Genomic DNA, 20,806 nt, shown 5'->3' on the forward strand with positions numbered 1-20,806 from the left:
TTCACGATCTTCCTGGCCTTGGTCCAGCACCGCCTGCTGTAGATTGAGTGCAGGTCAGGGAGCTCGGAGCGGATGGTGCGCTCAGCTGACCGCACAACCCTCTGTAGAGCTCGTCTGTCCTGCATGGTGCTGTTCCCGAACCAGGTTAAGATGTTTCCCGTCAGGATGCTCTCTATGGTGCAGGAGTAAAAGTTCCTGAGCACCTTGGAGGGCAGTTCATTGCCTCTTGGCAGGTTTATGTGGTTTTACTGGAATTAGAGGGTTTGTTTAGGTCTGACTGGTTTAGATGGTTCAGGCTCAGTGAAACAAACACTTTGCTGGTTATCTGGAGTTTGGAGTTTGTTGAAGGAGCTCTGAGTGAAGCTGTGTGAGTCCTGAAGGTGGCGCAGCAGCGAGCACCAGCTGGTCCTGGAGAACCTTCAGCTGTGGCTCCGCTGACCTGCGGGGGGCGCTGTGAGCCAGAGAAACAACACGTGACCGGGCAGGAGAGCTGCGGGTGTTTCAGTGTGTGAGGAACAAAGTTGAGCTGTGAATAAAAACCTCAGTGACGCAGAACAAACCTTTCCTCCATCAAATCAAAGAACTCCTTATTTAAACTACATGAAAATGATCTTTAAACACAGACAGTATTTGGCCTGTATTTTATTATAACTTTATTTTTTTATTTATTTCCTATTTTCAACTCATTTTAACCGGATTTGTACAATTTTGTTGTGTTTTTTATCTCGCGGTGTTCATTGACGCCGCTGTCTGTCCTGCGGTGTCTCCTCTCCTCCTGCAGGAGGTGCTGTGTCTCTTCTCTAACTAAAACGGACGTGACGTCACAGCACGGTAGCTCTCCTCACAGCTAACTCGGAGCTTGGCTGGAGCAAAGAGACCCGCAGCAGCTCAGAGAAACCCGAACACCGAGCCTTAGTTTGTCCCTGTGACCGGACCGTGCCAGATTCAGACCGCAGGAGAAGCAGCTGCCCGCAGAGATGCCTGAAAGTAAGCGTTAGCTCCGCATGTTAGCATGCTAACAGTCATTTTACGGGCTGTTAGCCGTTAGCTGTTTGTTTACTTAAAAACAGATGCAATAAAAACAGCAATTATTCGATACATTATTGAAATAAACACGGCTTTGGGAGCATGAGTGTTGAACTGGACCGAACAGTTGAACAGAAAAAGCCTCTGACAGCAGCTATTAGCCAAGCTTCTCCTCTCACTGCGCCACACCAGACTCCGCTCACACTTCTGCCGCTTTAAAGCGGCCTTGCTCCGTCTGTTGAGAGGTTGTTAGTAAAACTGTAGCACGGGGAAGGAGTCCCTCTACACATGGGCCAAGCCGGTTTACGTCGAAATCAAATAGTTTCCATGAAATCTGCAGTTATTTGTTTCAGTGTAAAACAGGGAACATATAAAGAGCAGAGCAGCTCCCACTGTGTCCTTTTAAACGAGGCGGCCCTGCTGTCTGCCTGTGCTCTAACATCTGCCTGTGCTCTAACATCTGCCTGTGCTCTAACATCTGCCTGTGCTCTAACATCTGCCTGTGCTCTAACATCTGCCTGTGCTCTAACATCTGCCTGTGCTCTAACATCTGCCTGTGCTCTAACATCTGCCTGTCTTTCAGCTGAGACGTACTCCAACCCTCTGGCTCCTGAGGGCCACGACATGGACGACCACCGAGCTGCAGCTCAGTGAGTCACACACACACTGATACACACTCCTCGCTGCTACTGCTGTGTTACTGTGTATTTCTTTGTTTTAATGTGTGTGTTTCCATCTGTCCTCAGGTCCAAACTGACCAATGATGACTTCAGGAAGCTGCTGATGACGCCGCGGGCAACGCCCTCCTCGGCCCCGCCCTCCAAGTCCAGACATCATGAGTGAGTGATGTCACGGAGAGAGCAGACGGGTGTTTACTCGCAGCACAGCTGACACGTCTGTGTTTTTAATTTCCCAGAATGCCGAGGGACTACAACGAGGATGAGGACCCCGCAGCGAGGAGGAGAAAGAAGAAGAGGTGGGTGCCGATTGGACGTTTGTTACATCAGAAAACTGCAGGTCAAAGGTCACCTGGCCTCCACAGAGCTGATAGCTCGCTGAGTGAAAGATGGCAGCTGGGCGCATCACAGGACTGTTAACATTAGCCGGGATTATGACGGGATTGTGGAAACACGGGAATATTCTGGAAGGAAAGGAATGAATGTTCACGACATTTAACAGTTTTTATTATTAATAATAAAAAGCCTGGACAGACGTTTTCACCTGTGATGTGCACGAGAGCGTTAAATATGTCGACACATACAGCAGTCCACAGCACTCAGGGTCTCAGACGGCGCCGCTCTGACCCTCAAATGCATGTTATTGATTATTGATCAGCTGTGGTTTGGTTGCAGTTACTATGCGAAGCTGCGTCAGCAGGAGATGGAGCGTGAGCGCGAGCTCGCCGAGAAGTACCGAGACCGAGCGAGAGAGCGGCGAGATGGCGTCAACAAGGACTACGAGGAGACAGAACTCATCAGCACTACGGCAAACTACCGAGCTGTCGGGCCGACCGCCGAGGCGTGAGTACCAGCCATCGATGACCCCAACATGGCCGCGCCGAGAGGAACGGGTCATTATCATTCTAACTAAACTCTCATCATTCACCCGTGTGTGTGTGTGTGTCTGTCTGTGTGTGCGTGTGTCTGTGTGTGCGTGTGTCTGTGTGTGTGTGTCTGTGTGTGCGTGTCTGTGTGTGTCTGTGTGTGTGTGTCTGTCTGTGTGTGCGTGTGTGTGCGTGTGTCTGTGTGTGTGTGTCTGTCTGTGTGTGTGTGTGTGTCTGTCTGTGTGTGCGTGTGTGTGCGTGTGTCTGTGTGTGTGTGTGTGTCTGTCTGTGTGTGTCTGTCTGTGTGTCTGTCTGTGTGTGTGTCTGTCTGTGTGTGCGTGTCTGTGTGTGCGTGTCTGTGTGTGTGTGTCTGTGTGTGCGTGTCTGTGTGTGTCTGTGTGTGTGTGTCTGTCTGTGTGTGCGTGTGTGTGCGTGTGTCTGTGTGTGTGTGTGTCTGTGTCTGTGTGTGTGTGTCTGTCTGTGTGTGTCTGTCTGTGTGTGTGTGTCTGTCTGTGTGTGTGTGTGTCTGTGTGTGTGTGTGTGTCTGTGTGTCTGTCTGTGTGTGCGTGTGTCTGTGTGTGCGTGTGTCTGTGTGTGCGTGTCAGCGATAAGTCGGCAGCAGAGAAGCGGCGTCAGTTGATCCAGGAGTCCAAGTTCTTGGGAGGTGACATGGAGCACACTCATTTGGTGAAAGGTCTGGACTTCGCCCTGCTGCAGAAGGTCAGAGGTCGCGGTCGTCGGGATAACCTGTGCGGGTGTGTTACCTGCTCAGCTGTTTACCTGTGTGTGTGTGTTACAGGTGAGAGCTGAGATCACCAGCAAGGAGAAGGAAGAAGAAGACATGATGGAGAAGGTCCAGAAAGAAGCCAAGTAAGGAACCATGGAGCAGAGCTGCAGCCCTGTGATCAGAACCTCACCTGCCTCTGTGACCTTTGACCCCTCACCTGTCTGTCTGTGTGACCTTTGACCCTCATCTTTCTGTGTGGCCTTTGACCCCCTCACCCATCTGTGTGACCTTTGACCCCCTCACCCATCTGTGTGACCTTTGACCCCTAATCTATCTCTGTTTGACCTTTGACCTCTAATCTGTCTGTCCCTGTGACCTTTGATCCCTTGCCTGTCTCTGTGTGACCTTTGACTCCCGCACCTATCAGTCTGTGTGACCTTTGACCCCCTCTTTTTTACTTGTCTATGTGACCTTTGACCCCCGTACCCATCTGTGACCTTTGACCCCTAATCTATCTCTATATGACCTTTGATCTCTTGCCTGTCTCCGTGTGACCTTTGACCCCTCCCCTGTCTGTCAGGAAGGACGTGGAGCCCGAGGAGAAGATGGAGTTTAAGACTCGTCTGGGTGAGTCATGTTTTCTGGAGGAAGGTGTGGATGTGGGAGGAGGAGGTGAGGGAGGAGGAGGTGAGGGAGGGGAGGTGTGACTGTTGTGAGTCTGGAGCGTTCAGGAATAAAGGAGGATCGTCTCCGGATCAAACGGAATCTTTTTAGAACAACGTGAATATTTTGGTGGAGAAATCATATGAACGTGAACATTGAACCCGGCGTTCCCGGTGTCTCCGTGTTCGCTCAGGCAGGAACATCTACCGCGTGGTGTTCAGGTCCGGCGTGACCGAGAGGAACGAGCTCTTCCTGCCCGGCAGGATGGCGTACGTGGTCGACCTGGACGACGAGTTCACCGACACCGACATCCCCACCACGCTGATCCGCAGCAAGGCGGACTGTCCCAGCATGGAGGTGAGGCCGAGTCCTCGCCACGTCATCGCCAAAACATCCGAGTTCTCCAGCTGAATGATTTCAATATCGCAGAGCCCTGAGATCGTTCCCTCACGTTCTCTCATGTTCTGTCTCTCAGGCTCAGACCACCCTGACCACCAATGACATCGTGATCTCCAAGCTGACTCAGATCCTGTCCTACCTCAGGCAGGGAACCCGCCACAAGAAGATCAAGAAGAAGGACAAAGGTGAGTCTGCACAGCTGCTGGATGTTCTCCTGACGCTCTGCAGGTGTGCCAGAGGGCCCGGTGGCGCCAGTGTCCGGCAGCCTCGCCTCTGTCAGTGCGCCCCAGGGTGGCTACAATGTAGCTGCCATCACCAGTGTGTGAATGTGTGGATGACTGGATGTGTGAAGCGCTTTGGGGTCCTTAGGGACGAGTAATATATATAAATATATAAATACAGACCATTTTTCTTAGTCAAGCACTCACCTGTTTGTGTTTCAGGTAAACTGGACGATAAGAGAGCTCCAGAGGCTGATCTCAGGTCAGTTCACCCCACATCGCCTCATCACGAGTGTGTGTGTTTATTGTGTGTGTGTGTGTTTATAATGTGTGTGTGTGTTTCAGTATCTTTGAGGACATCGGGGACTATATACCGTCCACCAAACCCACCAAAGAGAAAGAGCGTCACCGGGACAGAGACCGGGAGCGTGACCGTGACGACGACACCAAGAGCCGCAGACACGCCTACTTTGAGAAACCGCGAGGCGACGAGCACCAGGTGATGTTGGGGGGTGGGGTTTGTTTGTGCCTGGTTTACCCGTGTGGTTCTAACTGTGTGTGTGTCTCTGCAGGTGATGGAGGTGGACACAGGTAAGCTCCTCACTGTGACTCACACGATCGTTCTGACCAATGACAGCTGATCGATAACTGATGGATGCTGCGTCTGTGGCAGGTCCAGGATCAGTCAGAGACCAGATCAAGATGATCAATGAGAAGTTTGCAGGAGCAGCGGGCAGCCAATGGCAGAGCCAGGAGCCATATCCTTGTTTTTGATTGGACTGTTGTATGAGTGGGTGGGGCTTACTGTACCACACCAGCTTCTGTCTGAGCTGGTTTACCTGTGCGCAGGTAAAGTCTGTGCTCATGTTGTGTTACAGGTGATGTTCTCGCTCACCTGTATGGGGTTCAGGTGTTCCGGTGATGTCACAGCTGCTGGGATGGAGCGGGAGTAGTAACGCGTGAGCGGGAGTAATAACGCGTGAGCGGGAGTAGTAACGCGTGAGCGGGAGTAGTAACGCGTGAGCGGGAGTAGTAACGCGTGAGCGGGAGTAGTAACGCGTGAGCGGGAGTAGTAACGCGTGAGCGGGAGTAGTAACGCGTGAGCGGGAGTAGTAACGCGTGAGCGGGAGTAGTACGGCGTGAGCGGGAGTAGTAACGCGTGAGCGGGAGTTGTACGGCCTGAGCGGGAGTAGTAACGCGTGAGCGGGAGTAGTAACGCGTGAGCGGGAGTAGTAACGCGTGAGCGGGAGTAGTAACGCGTGAGCGGGAGTAGTAACGCGTGAGCGGGAGTAGTAACGCGTGAGCTGGAGTAGTACGGCCTGAGCGGGAGTAGTAACGCGTGAGCGGGAGTAGTACGGCCTGAGCGGGAGTAGTAACGCGTGAGCGGGAGTAGTAACGCGTGAGCGGGAGTAGTACGGCGTGAGCGGGAGTAGTAACGCGTGAGCGGGAGTTGTACGGCCTGAGCGGGAGTAGTAACGCGTGAGCGGGAGTAGTAACGCGTGAGCGGGAGTAGTAACGCGTGAGCGGGAGTAGTAACGCGTGAGCGGGAGTAGTAACGCGTGAGCGGGAGTAGTAACGCGTGAGCGGGAGTAGTACGGCCTGAGCGGGAGTAGTACGGCGTGAGCGGGAGTAGTAACGCGTGAGCGGGAGTAGTACGGCGTGAGCGGGAGTAGTAACGCGTGAGCGGGAGTAGTACGGCCTGAGCGGGAGTAGTACGGCCTGAGCGGGAGTAGTAACGCGTGAGCGGGAGTGGTAACGCGTGAGCGGGAGTAGTACGGCCTGAGCGGGAGTAGTAACGCGTGAGCGGGAGTGGTAACGCGTGAGCGGGAGTGGTAACGCGTGAGCGTACTGAACAACTGTAGTACTACACACAAGAAAATACACAATATAGATACATGTATGTATGTGGTACAGTGATACAGGGTACCGACACCAGTACTGCGTGTGTGTGTGTGTGTGTGTGGTGTTACTGCAGTACTTGTCCTTAGCTGGTGTGTACTGGCTCTCAGAGGAGAGACTCCAGTAAGGAGCAGCTGGGAGATTTTTTTGGAGGATCAAACTCATACGCAGAGTGTTACCCTGCTACGTAAGACACACACACACAGACACACGCACAGACACACACAGACACACGGTGCGTTAACCTTCAGGTGTGTGTGACTACATCTGTGTGTGTAGGATGGACGACCTGGCCGTGGACAGTGATGAAGAGGTGGACTACAGTAAGATGGACCAGGTAACTCTGACTCCCAGCATGCACTGCAGCTCATCCTCACACAGCAACATGATGCTTTTCTGTGTGTGTTCCAGGGCAATAAGAAGGGTCCTCTGGGCCGCTGGGACTTCGACACTCAGGAGGAGTACTCGGATTACATGAACAACAAGGAGGCGCTGCCCAAGTGCGTGCTACTGTGTCCCTCCGCTCTGACTGACAGGCAGCCTGTGTGTGTGTCTGTGTGTGTGTATTCACTCTGTGTGTGTGTGTGTGTCTACAGGGCTGCCTTCCAGTACGGCATCAAGATGTCTGAAGGCAGGAAGACACGACGTTTCAAAGAGACCAATGAGAAGGCAGAGCTCGACCGCCAGTGGAAGAAGATCAGCGCGGTGAGAGAGACGGATGATCTGATATCCTCGTGTTGGTGTTGTTCCAGGTTCAACATTGCAAGTGACCAATCACATTGTTGTGACGTTATTCTTTGGCACGCCGAGACATTCGTGCATTTATGAAATTCCAATGTTGCAAGGACAATATCAGTTCTGCTCAGCGTTTATTAAAGGGTCAGGGTCCGTTGATCGGCGGACAGAGGCGGTTTCTCGCAGCTTAAGTACAGTTTTTTGTTTCACAGCGGCTTTTCCCGAAGTCCCAAAAGTATGACGTCACAACATTCTGATTGGTCACTTGCAATGTTGATCCTGGAACAACACCAACACGACGATATCAGATCGTGTGAGACAGACACACACACACAGGCAGAGTGAACACAGACACACACACACGCTGTAAACCAATCAAACACGACGCTGAAGCAGCTGTTTTTGTTTCAGATCATCGAGAAGAGGAAGAAGATGGAGGCTGACGGGTAACTACTTCCTGTTTGTTCTCAGCTCCTCGTTTATCACTTTGTCAGCCAATCAGGCAGCAGTGACCTTATGTATGACATCATAAATGATGGAAGACTTATTTTTTTCAGGGTCGACGTGAAGAGACCAAAATACTGAAGACGCCCCGCAGACCCAGCAGCTAAATCGATCGTGTATCGATCGGCTTCATGTTAGTTTAGAAACATGTAAATGTACAGAGATGCTGTGAGGTCAGAGGTCACTGACCCCGATAAGTGTGTATTGTTATTGATTAGCTGTTCTTATTGATCAGTTTGTTTTGTGAGAATAAAAACATCCAAACATCTGCTGTGATTGCGGTTTCTCTATAAAGACGGCCAATCAGGAGGATGTGTGCTGATCAGCTGTATCCATGGAGCTGCAGTGGGCGGGGCCAGGAACAGACTGATTAGTATCATTTTTAACACGTGTGACGTCGTGACCTCACAACCTGAGTTTGTATCACGGATGTCTGTGAACGGGAAGATTACGATATTCGAGATCTGGCCTAAAGTAAAATAGAACAAAATAGACGCCCACATGAGTGACAAAGATGGCCGCTCAGAGTAAACTTCACTCTGCTCTCGCATTGGCTACCAACTCATCAGTCACAACCTCTTAACCAGTCAGCTCTTATGGATGAACAATATTTACAGTGACGAAGCTCAGTGGCGTCGCCCCCTGCTGGCCGTCACACAGAAAGCTTACAGTCCTTAAAGCTGTGTCGTCGGGTTATTGTTACTCATCACTGTTTTAGCTTCACCTGTTTTTAGCCAATCAGAGAATAGAAATCACATCTGTCCTCTGAGCTCACAGCTGGCAGACTCACAAAATGTGCTAACGCTAGACGTGCTAATCTAAGAAGCTAATCTAATTTTCATTTAAAGTAAGTAAACTGGAATGATGACATCACAAACACTGATTGGCTGTGGTAGATGTTGGACAGCGAGTACTCGAGTCTGGACGAGCAGCAGACGTTTACGCGCACATCTGCTGAGTGTCAGAGGTCACATCACAGATCCACAGGAACTGGTTAGCGAGGTCGTCAGTAGTGGTGTGCCATACTGCATATTTTGGTATCGATCCGATACCAAGTAAATACGGGCCAGTATCGCCGATACCGATACTTTTCAATAAATAGGGTGGATGCCTCATTGAATTGCTAGATCGCAATTAATTTTCATGACCTTAAGTGTTTTTTGTGATTTTTCCTTTTGTATTATTAATTACTTAAAACCCAGGACATAATTAGGAGAAATAATTTATTTATAATTAAATAAAAAATGCTTTATTATTCTGGCGGCCGTGTACTGCGATGCTGCTGCAGATGAGATGGACTCACCTTCACTGCATCTACAATCATGCCTCGCCGGCTTAAAACCTGTGCGCTGCTTGTGCTGTTGTTGTTTTTGGTGTTGATGTGTACAGCTGGCAGCAGGAGGGCTGCAGCCGTTGAATGTAGGCTACTGTTACAGCAACCGGGTGATCACTGTAAGGGTGGACAGCGCGCGGCTCGGGGTGAGCCGGAGGCTGGCGTGCCAGCGGGCCCTGCAAAGCTGGAGACGGAGGTCGAGGTGCGTGGGCGTCCTGCCACGCCTGAAGGCGGCACGCAGGACCATGCAGCCTGCGTGCCGGCCGTCTGCCCAGCTGCCTCTGAGCCCCGGCTCACTTCCACTCCTGCTGCACCGCCGCTGCTTGCCATATGGGTGGCCATCAGGCCAGCTCCCGGGCTTCCGCTGGAGGTGCGGGCGACCGCCAGAGTGGACACTTCCCTGTCGCATGGGGGCGCCGATGGTCCGGGCCGATTCCCTCGCCAGCTCGCGGGTGGGGTGAAGCGGGCGATGGGGGTATGTGGCAGGGCGTGTTCTGCGATGCCGCTGCAGGTTTGGTGGTGGTGATGTGTGCGGCTGCCAGCGGGAGAGCTGCAGCCGTTGAATGTACTGTTACAGCAACCGTGTGATTATTTTAAGAATAAATGATGCGGCGAAGCATGAAAATGCCGTCGGGTCTGCCGCAAACCAGTAAACAAATTAAAACAAATACTGTTGATGAACTATAACACACAAATTACAATTAAAATTCTCAACAACAAAAACAAAATATATAATTAATATGTAAACAACTTAATAACCCCCAAAGTGTCTAAGTCACGTGACGTGTCAGCGCAACACACGAAACATAAGAGGGGGGAGCAAAGTGTTCCTGCACACAGGAGCGGCGAGTCCAGCCTGGCTGTTTCGTTTTTGCCGAAAGCACAGCAAACAAGCAGAACTCAAAGTAAAGAATCGATCTAACCAGGCTAGTATCGATCCGATCCCGACTTGGGATCGATACTATCGATATTTGGATCGATCCGCCCACCACTAGTCGTCAGACCTGCTCTGAGCTGTGTGTGATAGCAGCTTGTTTCTTTGTTGATCTCATTAAGCGTTCCTCATCTTTACAGGACTCGTTAAGCTCGTTATGCGCAGCAGCTCGTTAAGAGATCAAACTCTTTGTTGTTGTTTGTTTGGACGAGTTCGTCCCCAGATTAGCATCAGAGAGGCTAACGAGAGCAGCTAATTACCCTGAGAGTGTGATGGACTCCTGGACTCATGAATATGGATGTGCGTGCTTCTCCAGGTGCTAATGTGCTAATGAGGCCTAGCAGCTCCGCCCACCCGCAGCTCTGACAGGAAATGGTTGTGTGGACATCAAAGAGGAACTTTGTGTTTAATTGAACTTTTTTATGACCTGATTTATTCTGAGAACTTCAGACTTTATTTCAAGTTTATCTCAAACTTTGATTCAGCTTTAATTTAACGATCAATCAGCTGCTCGTTAAGCCCTCGCCCTCTGAGCTGCCGTCTGATCGGCCAATCAGGACGAGCGTGTTCCTTTAACTGCTTCAGGAGGTTTACTGTAAACAGACGAGTCTCAAAGGACCCACTCAGGAAACACGTTTGCAGCTCAGGCTCTGAGTCACAGTGATTCACACAGTGCAGGCCCTCTATGTGCAGGTGTGTGTGTGTGTGTGTGTGTGTGTCAGTGAGCTGACCCACTGTCCTCATTTATTTCACTTTGTCGCTATGGGAACAAGGTGTGTGTCTGTTAGCGAGTGGAAATGGGTCAAATCACAGCAGGTTAATGTCATGACACAATTCATGCCACTATCACACACACACACAATTTTACAGTGTTTATTTGTTTAAAATGATCTATTTAAAGTAAGTTAAATGTGACCGTGATTACTGTCCCCCAGCCGGGGCTGTCCAAACGGGCTGCACCCACCTTCGTGGTCTAAGTGGGCCGGGTCCTCCGAAAGCCGGGTAGGCTGGAAGTGAGCGACTGTGACGGTCTAGCCCTCAGAGCTACGTCACCACTCTCTCCTCTGCTCCCTGCTATCTAAATATAACCGGACGCGTAAACGCTCGACCAAATCACTTCTGTTTAATCAGTTTTCTGTTTGACGTTTATTCAGCTGTGTGAAAACCACATTAATAAAGTTTAATCTAATCTAATAACTTTAATCTCAGCCAAACGATTTACTCACGAACAAACAAAACACTGAAAAAAGCCCAACAATTACATTATATATCATGTTTAAGATCGCGGGGTTTGAAAACGATGTGCCGGGAGTCCGCAGTTCTCACCGGCTCAGGTATTTGAAGTTCACACAGTTACATTCTCGCCTGAAAATATGTTAAAAGTTTATTTTCGACCCAGAAGGAGTAATAAGAGTAATATTAAAGCTAAGTAGCTGCAGTAGTAGTAGCCATTGTTGGGAACTGGAATCAGTGTTGCCAACTCCTCAGTAAGGACAATCGCTATTGGTTGTCCTAAACGTCGCTAGAAGTCGCTAAATGACGTCATCACCTAATTTGCATAATTGGTCATGCTAATGTAATTGTAACCTACGCTGTTGGAGAGAGAAATAACATCGTGGAAGAGACATAAAGTGAGTAAAAAACGTCCTAAATGCATTTAGAGTTTATTTAGAACTACAAATTAAATTTCTTTAATTCTTTAATTCTTTCTTTAATTTCCAGGGCAGACCTGAGTGGAGGCATCAGGAAAGCTAAGGCTGCCTATAGGAGGAGGATTGAAGATCACTTTGCTGACAACGACCCCAGAAAAATGTGGCAGGGGATCAATCACATTACCAACTACAGAAGCAATAACCAGGCGACATCTAGGACTGATGCCTCACTGGCTGAGGATCTAAACCGTTTCTTCGCCCGCTTTGAGTCGACCAAGCCCTCAGCTGCCACACCACCTCCACCCACCCCCAGCACTAACACTACTATAACACTGGCACACTAACACTCAGGGAGCACCAAGTGAGGTGTGTTCTAAGGTCAGTGAATCCCAGGAAGGCGGCAGGTCCTGATGGAATACATGGAAAGGTTCTCAGAGCATGTGCTGACGAACTGACCGGAGTCTTCACTAAAATCTTCAACCTTTCCTTGTCATCAAACACCGTCCCGCCCTGCCTCAAAACCTCCACCATCATCCCCATCGCCAAGAAGTCAGCTGTGGTCAGCCCAAATGACTACAGGCCTGTTGCACTTACGCCTGTAGTGATGAAGTGCTTTGAGAGACTGGTCTGTCAGCACATCAGGGCCGGTCTGCCTCCCACTCTGGACCCCCACCAATTTGCCTACAGGACAAATCGTTCCACCGAGGACGCTATCACCATAGCACTCCACACTGCGCTGAGTCACCTGGAGCACCGAGGAAGCTATGTGAGAATGCTCTTTCTGGACTTCAGCTCAGCATTCAATCATATCATCCCGGAGATCCTGGTCCAGAAACTGTCTCACCTGGGACTCTCCACCCCATCCGCCTCTGGATCAAGGACTTCCTGACAAATAGACCACAGTCTGTCAGACTCGGCCCCCACCGGTCCAGCACCATCACACTCAGCACCGGGTCTCCACAAGGATGTGTTTTGAGTCCCCTCCTGTTTACGCTCTACACATCCGACTGCTCCCCTACCCATCTCTCAAACACCATCATAAAGTTCGCGGATGACACCACAGTGGTTGGACTCATCTCAAGGGGGGATGAGTCGGACTACAGAGATGAGGTCAACAGACTGACTGAGTGGTGTTCAGTTAACAACCTCCAACTGAACACCACGAAAACTAAAGAACTTATCTTGGACTTCAGGAAGGGCAGAGCAGACCCGGCCCCACTTTACATTCACGGGAGCTGTGTGGAGAGGGTACAGTCCATGAGGTTTCTGGGCGTGCAGATATCTGATGACCTCTCCTGGACTGCAAATACTACAGCGGTGGTAAAAAAGGCCCAGCAGCGTCTCCACTTTCTGAGAGTGCTCAGGAGGAACAACCTGGAGGAGAGGCTGCTGGTGACATTTTACAGAGCCACCATAGAGAGCATCCTAACGTACGGCATAACAACATGGTATGCAGGGTGCTCAGCTGCAGACAGGAAAGTACTGCAGAGGGTCATCAACACAGCCCAGAAGATCACTGGCTGCTCTCTGCCCAGCCTGGAGGTCACTGCAAACTCTCGGTACCTCAGCAGAGCTGGCAATATCAAGGACCACTCTCACCCCAGCAACCAACTGTTTGAACTATTACCGTCAGGCCGACGGTACAGGTCACATAAAACCAGGACAAACAGATTCAGGGATAGCTTCTTTCCCAGAGCTATCACCGTAGTAAATAAGCACAAAAACAATTGAACCTATTCCATACCGTCACTGTCATTATATTATGCTGCTATTCATACTGTCATTATATTAATGCTGCTATCCTGTATATATTGTACTTACTATTGTTTGAGTACTTACGATTGTTTTTTTTTGTACTTTTTATATTTTACATTTATATTTATTATTGAAACTTGCACCAAGGGAGTGGCACTCCAATTTCGTTGTACTCTGTACAATGACAATAAAGGCTATTCTATTCTTTTAGCAATTATTGTTTTTTAATGTCACAGTTCCAACCCTGCTCCTTTACCCGGGCTTGGACCGGCAAAAGTGACCTGAAATAGGCGCTCTGGTGGAGTTACTTTGTGTGTGTGTTTATAAGTAGTTTTAAACCTTGTGATCCACAAAACAGCACAACAGTAAAAGAAGAACTGACTGCGTTACAGTCAGTGCGGAGCAGCGGCTTCGCTCATGCGCGATTCATTTGCAGTTCGGACGCACAGGTGTGAACGTCTCCTGCCCTGATAGCAGCTGGGGAGGACTATCCTCCGCCCGTGAGCGCTTTAGCACAGGTGAGGTGCCCACGGCAGCACCGCTGCTTGCTGAGAGTAAGAGTGACACGCCCTTTCACGTCAAAAAGTCGTCATAAATAAGTCTCCAATAACACCAGAAAAAGCCGCCAGATTTATCGCTAGTTGCTTTTTATAAAAAAAAGTCGCTAAGGGGTCTGAAAACGCGCTAAATATAGCGACAAAGTCGCTAAGTTGGCAACACTGACTGGAATTGGCTGGGCTGCGCTATGAATTCTGGGATATGGTTTTTCATTTTTGTTGTCTGGATGGACAATCAGGGGAAATTTGGGTGAATGGTGGCTCCGGGAGAATTTCAGGAGGGGCACTGAAGTTTGGGATTCTCCCAGAAAGATCGGGAGGGGTGGCTCGTATGTTTACATCATACTCTCTCAGGTCTCTGATCCTGAAGCTCAGCTGAAGCTCAGCACTCTCACAGACGACTGTCCTCAGAGTGATGATGAAGATCTGTCTCCAGATCGCTGGTTCTCTTCCACAGCATGTCTTTAGCGCACGATCTGATATCGTCATGTTGGTGTTGTTCCCAGATCACTAGTGATGTGACGTTCTGTATCGAGGCTTCGAAGCTTGTGTCGAGTAATGGAGGGGGCGTTTCCGCGATGCGCGTATCGAGGCTTGTTTCATTTATGGGAGGAGCTGAAAATGATGACGTCCGAAGCCTCGCTGCCCGGCTGTACCACGTAACTGGTTCATGAAGCGGTTCGAACTTTGCTGCGAGCTATGACAGCGATATAAACCCCTCAGACTTCATTCAAAATGTGGGTGTTTGATGGAGAGTTGCGGTTAGTGAGAGTTTGGAGACAGTTTGGAGGTTTATGAGAGTGAGGAGAGAAAGTCAGGAGAGAATGGAGCCAGCTAAGAAGAGGAGGATGTCCTCCCCTGTGTGGGAACATTTTGATCTTATTCCTCCCAACAAAGTATGTACATTTCTACAGAAGATGTATTTTCATGATACTGATGGTGCAATACAATTTATGTTAAGCTGTCTGTACTTTTGTACAAGGTGAAGTGTTTGCTATGTGCCAGGGAGCTGGGATATAACAACAACACCTCATCCATGCTTAGGCACTACAGAGCTTTGCATGAGAATAAGAGGAACACCGATTGTGGAGCAAGACCAGGTGAGCCATCAAATGCAATGATAATATAGCATGCAGTGATGTTACTAAAGATTTGTTAAATCATTAAATCCTAGCTATGTTCTCCCCACTAAAAAGGTCATAAAAGCAGTGAAAATTTAGTTTTTAGAGAATAAAATGTGAACAGGCAGGACTGAGGCTCAAAGCCTCAGTGTGTAGCTGTCCATACCTCAACGTTACAAAAGCACAACCACTGTCCACACCCCAACCACACCTCACCTCACAGTAAATGATCATTTCCATTTTAAGCATTTCCAAATAATCATTTTCCATACTGCCACTATAAATATACACAGTATACTGCCATCACTACAATATACATGTTTTACACACTCCTTTTGTTGTTGACATTTACAGGCTGTGTGCAAAAGGCCACACTCTTCAAATTCATGCCAACTAATATTTTTACGTCCAGTAGGTGTCCTGCTAGAGCAAATGAAGCTTCAAGATGCTTTGCGCTGGGGTGAACCAATTGGATGAAAAGCTTCAGTGCTTCATGAAGCTTCATCTGCCCATCACTACAGATCAACATAGTAAATGTTGTTCCAGGATCAACACCAACACGGCGATGTCAGATCATCTCTTTAGCTGTGTCCGAATTCAGGGGAAGGATCCTCCCGAGGACGTGTTTGGAGGAAATGATGTCACAGTGAAGTGACGAAGGCTGTCCGAATTCAAAGAGCGCTCAAAATGTGGCGACAAATGCATCCTACTTTTCCCCAAATTTGAAGGATGGGTCCGATGTGTCCTTCGTGTCCTACCAGGATTCATTGCGGGCCGTACAGGAGACTTTCTGATAACGATGGTGGTCGGAGCGGGAGAGGAAAACACTTTCAAATGTAAGTATGTGAACATCTGGTGGTACAAAAGTTAAATTGTTATAGCGGTCGTGTTGTTAAGCTTCGGGCATCTGCACGTGTAGCCGGTCTGGCCTTAAACTCTGATTGCTGTGAGTTCTCTGCGTTGTGCGAGTGACCCGAGGAGTCAGCTCTCACTTTGCCAGCTGGGCAGATTTATTCTCCCAGAACTGTTTAAAATAAAAACAGTACAGCGACTTCACTTCACTGGACTCTGCATAACTCTCCTCAGCGGGGCCTCTAGGCAACTGAGGAAAATAGCACACAGGAAGTGACTTCATGGGAAGTCAAAGGTCACACAAACAAAATAAAAGCTCCCAAAATATAAATTCAGAAAATAAACATATATAAATAAGCACATATACATAATCGATACTGACAAAGCAAAATAACACTGCAGGATGAAATATGAATTATTTTTTAATACACCTGTTACACACAGACATGTTTTTTTTTTAATTTAATAAGCCTAAACCAGCTTGTATGGTAGGTCCCACGGTTTTTCATGTACTGCTGCTTACATACAGCTAATTTTGATTTTTTAAATTAATCTTTATGGTGACATGTTGTGAGGAACAAAGACCAAACAGTCATTTTATTAAAATGAGGAGAAAACGATCACCTCTTCACTGGGTGCAGGATTGGGCCCCTGTGGCGTGGAGGTACAAGAATGAATCAGTTTACAGTTTATTCATATGAGTGCGGTTTTATTAACCCTCATGCTGCACAGCAGCGGTCCCCAACCTTTTTAATGTCAGACAGGGAGCGGCCTTTAAGGTGTTGTGGGTAAATACAACAAAATAAATGATACGACCAAGAAAAAACGGGTCTTTGGTAAATATAATAATAAACTTGAATTAACTGTGTCATTGTGTAACTTCATTAGCAGCTTCCTCCTGAAAATGCGCCAACGTTGAGAGTAACATCCTCCTCTCTGCCCCTTAATGCGCCCCGGTCGCTATGGTAACGTGTAAATATTTCTTTCAAAATAAGACACAACTACAACAAGGTAAAGACCCAGGGAACGATACAAACCCTGAAAACCATAAATTTCACAGCGGAGCCTCAACTCTCGTGGCCCGGTACCAAACGACTCACGGACCGCTGCTGTGCAGAACCTGTGATGTCCACACGGCGTTCCTCTGGTGTTCTGCTGGGTTTAGGGATTAACATGGTTGCCATGGTTTCCTCTCTTCTCTTATGTGTTGTGTGTGATCAGGACAATTCTGGAGAAGATGGGCCTGCAGGGGAAAGTCACCCCCTTGCAGGCCAGAAGACATGAGATAACTTTAAAGAATACAAAGTACGTCTGTGTGTTATCAAGAAGATGATTCTTAAGAACACAAGTTAATAAATATGCAACTACTAAGAGTTGTTGTGGTGTTTTTATTTGCCTGCTGTCATCTTTGATTTCCTCTGCCTTTAGGATTGCAAGTATCCAGGCTCAGGAGAGGGGTCAGTGGAAGCCCACTGCTGTGCTTGGCCCTGGTTTGCCCTCATGGATGAGGTGATAGGACAGATGCCTTCCACTAAGCCTCCTGTCCTAATGTCCTCTCTCCCTGAGGACACTCCAGGGCCAAGCACAGCAGTGGGTGACCAAAACGACAGCGATGACGAAGCGGCTCAGCCACCTACGACAGGGAGGAAGAGGAGAAGAGATGATGAGCTGCTGGAGCTCATCAGAGAGGACATGAGGCAGCAAAGAGAGGCTGAGGAGAGGAGAGCAGGGGGAGGATGGACCGACTGTTTCACTTCTAGAAAGATCAGTTCCCAAATGAGTTACGTACTGAGAAATTTATTTATTTGAATATATTTGTTACATTGTTATGTGTTGTATTAGTTTAAAGGTTTTATGTTATTAATAAATTGATTCAAACAAACAGTAATTGTCACTGAATTTAATTTGATTTACAGGCATTTTTAACATGTATGAACACGACGCTAACTTTGAACAATATTACATGGATATTTATGTGATAGCAATAAATAAATAACAATAACAATTAAACAAGAATATTTCAAATACACAGTAAAGATGGAAAAACAACATTTCCAGTTGTTCACACAGGATTAAGCTGAGTGACCTGATCCTGGACCGTTTCTTTAACAACTGTAATAGATTACAGGAAGTCTTTTACAACTGTAATAGATTACAGGAAGTCTCTGGCAGTGTTGCTGAAGATCAGACGTGGATGGGGTGCAGCAACTGAGACCTGCGGTTTGTCTTTTCTGGTTGGTGAGTGGAGAATCACACAGGGTGGTCTGCAAAGAGCTTTAGGATCCTCCCACTGTCCACTGCATCGTCCATCCACAGGGTTTGCAGGGCTCACTCGTGGCTGCCACACCACTGAGATGTTTTCACAAATATGCAAGCAGGAGATGGTGGGTGCTATATTATTAGTATAATACTTGTAACTCTGTAGCAGACAACAGTTTGATAAAGTGCTGTGTAAAAACAAAAGATTAGATTCGTCTGCCAAAAACTGATTTCCGGTTTCTGCCCTACACTGATTGCTCGTATTTAACCTGCTATGAATAACTTGTTGGTCTATAATATGTGAAACATGTCAAATGTTTCCCTCATTAATGATATCAGGTCACTTTGAGCCACCAGCAACATTCCTGTTACAGGAGAAGCTGCAGTCAGTTTTTGGCAGTGACTTTTATCCTTTATTTATCCAGTTCAAAAAAAGGTTGTTGACATTAAAAATGTACTTTTTAAGAGTAATCTGGCCAGTGATTGCTGGGTTTTTCTCTGTATGTATTATTGTAGGGTCTACCTTACAATATGAAGCGCCTTGAGGCGACTGTTGTTGTGATTTGGCGCTGTGTAAATAAAATTGAATTGAAAGATGTGTTTCCAAAGGAAGTGCCAGAGCCACTCACCGCGGGGACGTTAGTGCAGTCTAACCTTCACAGCAGAGACATTCAACTCTGACTTAAAGAGGTCCGGTTAGCAAAGATCTGGATGGTCATCATCAAACCACACGTACAGACGAAACCATCGCAGCACACATAACACTGTTTTACACACACGTGCATAAACACTGATGGTGTCGCAGCAGCATGAGGCTGGCACGGAGAACAGAGCGTGTGATGGCTCTACAGGAAACACCTTTCATTACACATTTGTGATTTTTACGGTGTTTCTGTTGTATTTGAAGGTTCGGAGGTGTTTCCTGCCTGGTTACCGTAATGACCCTAATAACAGTGAAAAGCACAGAGCCGATGCTTTCAGGAACTGTTGGAAGTTTCAACTGTGCCAGTTGTTCAAGCGTTATGGTAGTGTGACCCTGACCCGACAGGAGCGCCGTGCTTCCATCGGGATGAAGGAGAACGCGGGTTGGACCTCGGCTCTTTGCTGGATGGGCTCCAGAGGTCACAGGTAGATTCAGGTGAAGGAAGATCTGTAATCATCCAGGTATCATCTTTATATCACCAGGTAACTACAGGTGACATAAAGATGTTTCAAAATAAAAGCTCTGCAAGGTTTAACCCTTTAAGACCTACCATAGAACCAAGGCCGCCAAAGCTTATATTATATTTTTACATGCTGTGGAGCCATTTTTGGGAGCATTTCAAGTTGATATACATCAATACAACCATTATAGCCCAAATGTTAATAATATGTCTGCATTAAGTGCATAGTAATTACATAAATTGCAACAAAGTGCAATAAACTACAAAAAAATTGAAAATCGTTTTTGTTTTTTTTACACATATTTCTAGTTAGAGAAATTTAAGAGGTTTATCCCTCAAAACTGTAAATACAAAAAAGTTGCAAAAAAAGGTTTACAACAACAGGAAATTTATTTTAAGTGTCTCCATAGTTTTATTTTTCAAATATACCAATTTTTATACACTGCAGGAAAAACAAATATAAATATCATAATGCAAATTTGCAAAAAAACAGCATCTGCATCAAAATAAACTATTTCCAGCAGTGCAATATGAGTCCTCAGCATCCCAGAAACGACACAGAAAGTTATAAAGTCAAAGACAACTTTTAAAAACACCAGTATAGGCTCATGAGGCCCTGATGGTAAAAAACTACATTTCCGCAAAATTACGTCACGGCAAAGCGTGTTTCTGCAATATTATGTTTTAGTTCCTGCAAGTGCTTTTTATGCAGTTTTTGCAAAGCTATATGTGGAAGGAAACTGTGACCGAGGACAAGCTGATGGCATAAGATGTAAGTACAACTCCTCCGGTTTCATATGCAAAACAAATTATTGCACTAGCTTAGTGGTTGCAGTGCTACCAGGATTTAAAAATAGTTGCGCAAAACAGAGCGTGCCCGCTCCGACCGGCTTTAAAGGGTTAAAGGCTTTTATTCAATTGGAATGGCAGTCCTTTACTTTGAAACAAACAGGAAATGCTGAGTTTGTAAAAGCAGCGTGGTTTGTGTGTAACAGGAAAACAAGAAACATGGGTCATGTTCAGCAGCTGAGGTAATCAAGGGTCAAAGGTCACTATAAGAGTTAGTTTAACCATGTTACTGGTTCACAGGTCAGCGAGCTGTTTGAGTGCGTTCCTTCATCATCCTCCCTCTGACCTTCATCATCATCAGCTCTCTGTGGAGCATCATTTGGACCCACGAGCCTGTCAGTGCTGAACCGGGCTGTGTTTCAGCCACAGCAGGACCAAAATTGATAAGATAACCTTTATTAGCCCACGCGCGGAAAATTTGTTGGGTTAAGGCTGCTGACCTTTGCCAGCGCCATCTTACCCTCCGACCATACATACATTAGACAAACATCACATGGGGAAGACAGGTCAGAGGTATAACACTGGAAAATGCACAACATGAGGAAAGACGAGGAGAAAAAGAACTCCCCCCAGACTGAGCTGCAACAGAGAACAGAAAAACACCTCAGCACAGG

At 47.5% G+C, this 20,806-nt stretch overlaps 1 protein-coding gene and 1 long non-coding RNA gene across 2 annotated transcripts; both read left to right on the plus strand.

The window, feature by feature from the left end:
• Positions 1–795: 795 nt before the first annotated feature.
• Positions 796–7,985, plus strand: ik (IK cytokine). Its single transcript, XM_076889525.1, has 20 exons — positions 796–987; positions 1,610–1,676; positions 1,773–1,865; positions 1,943–2,002; positions 2,379–2,546; positions 3,175–3,289; positions 3,369–3,439; positions 3,877–3,923; positions 4,153–4,316; positions 4,435–4,543; positions 4,802–4,841; positions 4,925–5,078; positions 5,152–5,170; positions 5,253–5,336; positions 6,578–6,665; positions 6,758–6,815; positions 6,890–6,978; positions 7,075–7,183; positions 7,625–7,659; positions 7,771–7,985. The coding sequence occupies exons 1-20, from the start codon at positions 978–980 to the stop codon at positions 7,796–7,798; spliced, it is 1,608 nt and encodes a 535-aa protein (XP_076745640.1). The 5' UTR covers positions 796–977; the 3' UTR covers positions 7,799–7,985.
• A 7,517-nt stretch (positions 7,986–15,502) lies between these two features.
• On the plus strand, positions 15,503–17,803 carry LOC106675875 (uncharacterized). The gene is made up of 3 exons (XR_013100431.1): positions 15,503–15,905; positions 17,143–17,226; positions 17,350–17,803. It is a non-coding gene; the product is annotated as an uncharacterized LOC106675875 (long non-coding RNA).
• Positions 17,804–20,806: the final 3,003 nt, after the last annotated feature.

The sequence above is a fragment of the Maylandia zebra genome, linkage group LG10, assembly GCF_041146795.1.
Source record: "Maylandia zebra isolate NMK-2024a linkage group LG10, Mzebra_GT3a, whole genome shotgun sequence".
In the NCBI taxonomy this organism is placed as follows: domain Eukaryota; kingdom Metazoa; phylum Chordata; class Actinopteri; order Cichliformes; family Cichlidae; genus Maylandia; species Maylandia zebra.

Coding starts and splice junctions, on each gene's coding strand:
- ik (XM_076889525.1), top strand. Junction 3,440..3,876: donor AAGGTCCAGAAAGAAGCCAA/GTAAGGAACCAT, acceptor CCTGTCTGTCAG/GAAGGACGTGGAGCCCGAGG. Junction 4,544..4,801: donor GATCAAGAAGAAGGACAAAG/GTGAGTCTGCAC, acceptor TTTGTGTTTCAG/GTAAACTGGACGATAAGAGA.